General features: G+C 49.2%; 1 protein-coding gene across 6 annotated transcripts in view; it reads right to left on the bottom strand.

The window, feature by feature from the left end:
• Positions 1–5,252, bottom strand: part of SFXN2 (sideroflexin 2) — a 23,968-nt gene that overhangs the window by 6,520 nt on the left and 12,196 nt on the right. For 5 of the 6 annotated variants that reach the window (XR_002772624.1, XR_002772623.1, XM_023511787.1 and 2 more), the window contains exons 2-6: positions 4,770–4,955; positions 4,415–4,585; positions 3,114–3,212; positions 1,824–1,899; positions 1,446–1,531 (exon numbers count right to left, since the gene is read on the bottom strand). Coding sequence is in view for 4 of the 6 variants with exons in the window: in XM_023511787.1 (XP_023367555.1) it covers positions 1,446–1,531; positions 1,824–1,899; positions 3,114–3,212; positions 4,415–4,585; positions 4,770–4,930 (593 nt within the window). In the remaining 2 variants the exon portion in view is untranslated. The remainder of the gene's footprint in view (positions 1–1,445; positions 1,532–1,823; positions 1,900–3,113; positions 3,213–4,414; positions 4,586–4,769; positions 4,956–5,252) is intronic. The other variant, XM_023511788.1, reaches the window with a different exon arrangement.

Genomic DNA, 5,252 nt, shown 5'->3' on the forward strand with positions numbered 1-5,252 from the left:
CTCCTGCCTCTGCCTCCCAAGTAGCTGAGACCACAGGCGCCTGCCACAACGCCTGGCTATTTTTTGGTTGCAGCCATCACTGTTGTTTGGCGGGCCTGGGCTGGATTCGAACCCGCCACCTTAGGTGTATGTGGCTGGCACCACTTGAGCCTCAGGTGCCAAGCCTCCAGCAGTGCTCTTTCTACAAAGTGTATTGTGATAAGTTTCCTTTTGCTGGTAGTCCCAAGAAAATGTGTTTGTAAATATGGATGACAATGACAATGGAGGCAATAACAGCCAACACTTATGTAGCATTGATTATGTACCAGGCACTGTTTTGAGTACTTTATGTATATGATATCATTAAAACCTCACAACAGGCCAGGTATGGTGACTCATACCTATAATCCTAACACTCTGTACCCCCTGAGCTCAGGAGTTCAAGACCAGCCTGAGCAATAGTAAGACCCCCACCTCTACTAAAAATAGAAAAACTGGGGCAGCACCTGTGGCTCAGTGGATAGGGCGTCGGCCCCATATACTGAAGGTGGCGGGTTTGAACCCGGCCCCTGCCAAACTGCAACAAAAAAATAGCTGGGCGTTGTGGGGGACGCCTACAGTCCCAGCTACTCAGGAGGCTGAGGCAAGGGAGTCGTCTAAGCCCAGGAGTTGGAGATTGCTGTGAGCTGTGATGCCACGGCACTCTACCAAGGGCAATAAAGTAAGACTCTGACTCTTAAAAAAAAAAAAAAAATAGAAAAACTAACTGGGCATCATGTTGGACAGCTGTAGTCCCAGCTACTTGGGAGGCTGTGGCAAGAGGATCACTTGAGCCCAAGAGTTTGAGGTTGCTATTACCTATGACACCAGGACTCTACCCAGGACAATAGAATGAGACTCCATCTCAAAAAGAACAAAAACAAAAACAAACAAACAAAAAAAACCTCCAGACAGAGGAACATCTGTGCTTTCTCTAGTCAAGAATTAAAAACTGAGGGCGTGGCTCAGCGCCTGTGGCTCAAGTGGCTAAGGCACCAGCCACATACACCTGAGCTGGCGAGTTCGAATCCAGCCTGGGCTCGCCAAACAACAATGACAGCTGCAACCAAAAAATAGCTGGGCGTTATAGGGGGCGCCTGTAGTCCCATCTACTTGGGAGGTGGAGGCAGGAGACTCGCTTGAGCCCAGGAGTTGGAGGTTGCTGTGAGCTGAGATGCCACAGCACTCTACCCAGTGTGACAGCTTGAGGCTCTATCTCAAAAAAAACTGAGGGCGGCACCTATGGCTCAAAGTAGTAGGGCTCAACACACTGACTAAACCTGTCACCCACCACTCTCATGGTCACCACCACAGGAGCAGCCAAGACTCAGGGATCCATCAATGGCTTGCACACCTCAGCTTTGGTTTCTTGCCCTTTCCCTGATAACCTTGTGGTTTGTGGAGAAAAAAAGCCTCCTTATACTCACTGCTGTCGCATCATTGGGATGTTGACACAGTTAGCTGCAGCCACAGCAGCAAAGGGCACCCAGCGGCCCACCAGGGGTGGAGCTCTCTGTGGGGGGAAGGGAACAATGAGGGCTGTTCAGACTCACAGAAGATGGAAGTCGAGGGGACTGAAGGACTACAAAACAAGAAAAAAAGTTAGACCTACCTACTGCCACATAGCCAGACACCCTCTGTGGAAACCCCATGCTCCCTCGAAGGCCCAAGAAAGACCAACCTAGGGCAGCCCTGCTTCTTTACTGGGCTGGGCTCTGGCCCCCACCCAGGCTGGGGAAAGATGTTTCCCTAGGACTCTGCTGCCCCCAAGTGGCCACCATGCCCACAGTAGCCCCAGACCATACCTTTGTCAACATGTTCATGCCCACAGCCGTGGCCACAGCAGTGGTTGTGGCCGTGACGTAGGAAAGGGCCATCTGCCTAGTGGAGGAGAGAGATGCTTGGGAGTGGGCAGCCCTGCTGGTGGAAGGCAAGGCTATGGAGAAAAAGTCTGTGATGTGACTTCATGTCTGAAAACCTTACATGGTCTGTCTCTAGCCTCATCTTGTGACCCTCTCTCCTCTGCCACTCACAGGGTCCCAACTCTGTTGGCCTTTCTCAAGAACTTGTAATACAGCAGACTCCTTCCTGCTGCTCCCTACAGAAGAATTCATCCCTGGGCTCCTGCATGGCTGAATCCTCATCCTTCAGAATTCAGGTGAAACATCATCTCTACTGGCCCCGACTGGCCTACACAGATACCCCTTGCTATTCTCTGTCTTGTCACCCTATATATGACCTCAGTGGCAGCAGTCACAACTTAAGATTATTGTGCTTGTTCTCTTAAAAGACCTTAAACTGGTCAAGGGTGGTATCTTATGCCTGTAATCCCAACACTTTGGGAGGCCAGGGCAGGAGGATCACTTTAGGCCAGGAGTTTGAGACTAGCCTGAGTGATATGGTGAAACCCCATTTTTACAAAACATAGAAAAAATTAGTTGGGCATGGTGGCACACACCTATAGTCCCACCTACTCAGGAGGCTGAAGCAGGAAGATTGCTTCAGCCCCAGAGTTTGAGATTACTGTGAGCTATGATGATGCCACTGCAATCCAACCTGGGCAACAGAGTAAGACCCTGTCTCAACAAAACAAAAGAAAACAAAACACTCCTTAAACTCCACCAGAAGAGGGACCATGCATGCCTTACTCAACAAAGTATCCCCAGCTCCTAGAACCATGCACACACCCCAGCACATGATATACGATAAAGATACAGGCTCTGTGCCTGTAGCTCAGCAGCTAGGATGTCAGCCACATACACTAAGGCTGAGGGTTCAAATCCAGCCTGAGCCTGCTAAGCAACAATGACAACTATAACAACAACAACAACAACAAAAATAGCTGGGCATTGTGGCAAGTGCCTGTAGTCCCAGCTACTTGGGAGGCTGAGGCAGGAGAATTGCTTGAGCCCAAGAGTTTGAAGTTGTGGTAAGCTGTGACACCACGGCACTCTACCCAGGGCAACAGCTTGAGACTTTGTCTCAAAAAAAAAAAAAAAAAAGATATATTTGTAGAATGAATGAATGAATGAATGAGCAAACAGAAGAGTTGGTCGTGGGGAGGTATGAAGACAGCCCAGGTCCAGGTCTCCTACCTGAGTGATGTGGGAGAGGCCGCATTCCTGTTGGTGTAGTTGACTAAGGCATTGAAGGACTGGTTCACCCACTGCCAGAAGATCACTGCTGGCATTGTCCTACCAATAAAAGAGAACAGGAGAGGCAGAGAGGAGGAGGAGGACAGAAGGGAGTACTTGGGGTACACCATTGAAAACACATTATCTGCTGTTCTGTAAACTGTTTTAGGGCTGCTTTATGTTCAGGGGCTTTTGCATAGGCTGGCCCCTTGCCTGGACTATATCCCATCTTGCCTTCTATACAAGGCCAAGTCCTACTCTATTGAGAGATCACTTCCTCTTTGGAAACTTCCTGACCCTTCTCTAGTCCCTCTTGAAAAACAGTCCTTGGCTCAGCGCCTGTGGCTCAAGTGGCTAAGGCGCCAGCCACATACACCTAAGGTGGCAGGTTCGAATCCAGCCCAGGTGCCAAACAACAATGATGGCTGCAACCAAAAAATAGCTGGGTGTTGTGGCAGGTGCCTGTGGTCCCAGTTACTTGGGAGGTGGAGACAGGAGACTCACTTAAGCCCAGGTGTTGGAGGTTGCTGTGAGCTGTGATGCCACAGCACTCTACCCAGGGGAATAGCTTGAGGCTCTGTCTCAAAAAAAAAGAAACATAGTCCTTCCATTATCCTTGTTCCCACAAACGCGTCCTTCCCCCAATCTACCACTTACCAAGCTATATTGTAACTGTTTACACTTCTTGGTCTCCTGGACAAAACTAGGAACTCTTTTAGGGGCAGTACTAAAGTTTTTATATTCCCAAAACCTGGCCCAAAGCCTAGCTCAATAGCTGAACAAATGAATGCACAGACGGGAGGGGGCAGGGAGAAGGAGGAAGAAGGAAGGGAAAGGAGGAGAAAGAGTCACACATCCAGCAACTACAAAGTGTATCATCTCCAAACTGAGAAAAAGGGTCCTCCTATTTTTTTATTTGGATGTTATATTATAAAAATAAATTAAATTCATTGTGGAGTGGGTATACTTTTTAAAGAGGTATCTTATTTGTTTGGAGTTCTAGAGAAGACTGCCTCAGTTAAAATCCAGGAACCCACATTTCCTGACTGAGTGAATTTGAATAAGCTGCTTAGCCTCTCTTCTGTTACAATAATAATGGTACCTAAGTGCAGGGCTGTTGAGAGGGTTAAATGAGGTAATACAAGCAAAGAACTTAGCACAGTGTCCAGTACCTAGTAACTGATCAGTAAAGAGGACTATTATTATCTCCCCGAGAGCAGATCAGGAGCTGCACCTCCCACTGCCTTGCTGCTGGGTCCCACCTGTAGAACTGGAGCATGAAGCCTGTGATGATCATGCCACCAGGGACCTGGAAGGACATGCGCCCAATGACATTCATCTTCTCCCCCGTGTCAGGGTGGAAGGCTGAGTCATACAGCTTCTTGGCATATAGCAGCTGTTCCACTTGGGTGCCTGGGGGCACGACTCCCATCCTGTGGCCCAAGAACAACAGGCAGTTACCACCCAGCCTGATTAATGCCTCCCAGCCTCCCTGCTGTCATTTCTCCTTCCTTCTGAGATCTCTGCTCATTCCTTCACTTTCAGTTTCCATCTCCTCCCTTGAGAACCCCATCGATATCACCCTACTGTTTCCAGCCCCTTCTCTTAACCACTCACCTGCTCTTCTCAACCATTGCCTTGGCCCAGTCCAGCTCCTGTTCTGCTACAAACACGGTACGGGGGTCCGTGATGTTGAAGAAGTGTTTCACTCGACCCAGGAAAGTGCACTGGTCCCAACGGGGGGCATCAATGTTAAAGCTAGACAGGTCAGCCTCCATCTCTGCTATGACACACAACTGTGGACTTAAGGGACAGAGAAAGAATGAGGACCATCTTCCAATCAAAGCCTGCCCCTGAAGCCCTGAGCACCTCCCATTGTTGTTGATTGCCTTTTGTCAGCTAGTAAGCACCATCTGACTCTCTGGGGAGAACTCGACAGAGGGGCCACCAGACTGAGCAATTTTTTTTTTTTTGTAGACACAGAGTTTCACTTTATCGCCCACAGTAGAGTGCCCTGGTGTCACACAGCTCACAGCAACCTCCAACTCCTGGGCTTAGGCCATTCTCTTGCCTCAGCCTCCCGAGTAGCTGGGACTACAG

Source organism: Otolemur garnettii, unplaced genomic scaffold (assembly GCF_000181295.1).
Source record: "Otolemur garnettii isolate 467f Iridium unplaced genomic scaffold, OtoGar3 scaffold00021, whole genome shotgun sequence".
Taxonomy (NCBI): Eukaryota; Metazoa; Chordata; class Mammalia; order Primates; family Galagidae; genus Otolemur; species Otolemur garnettii.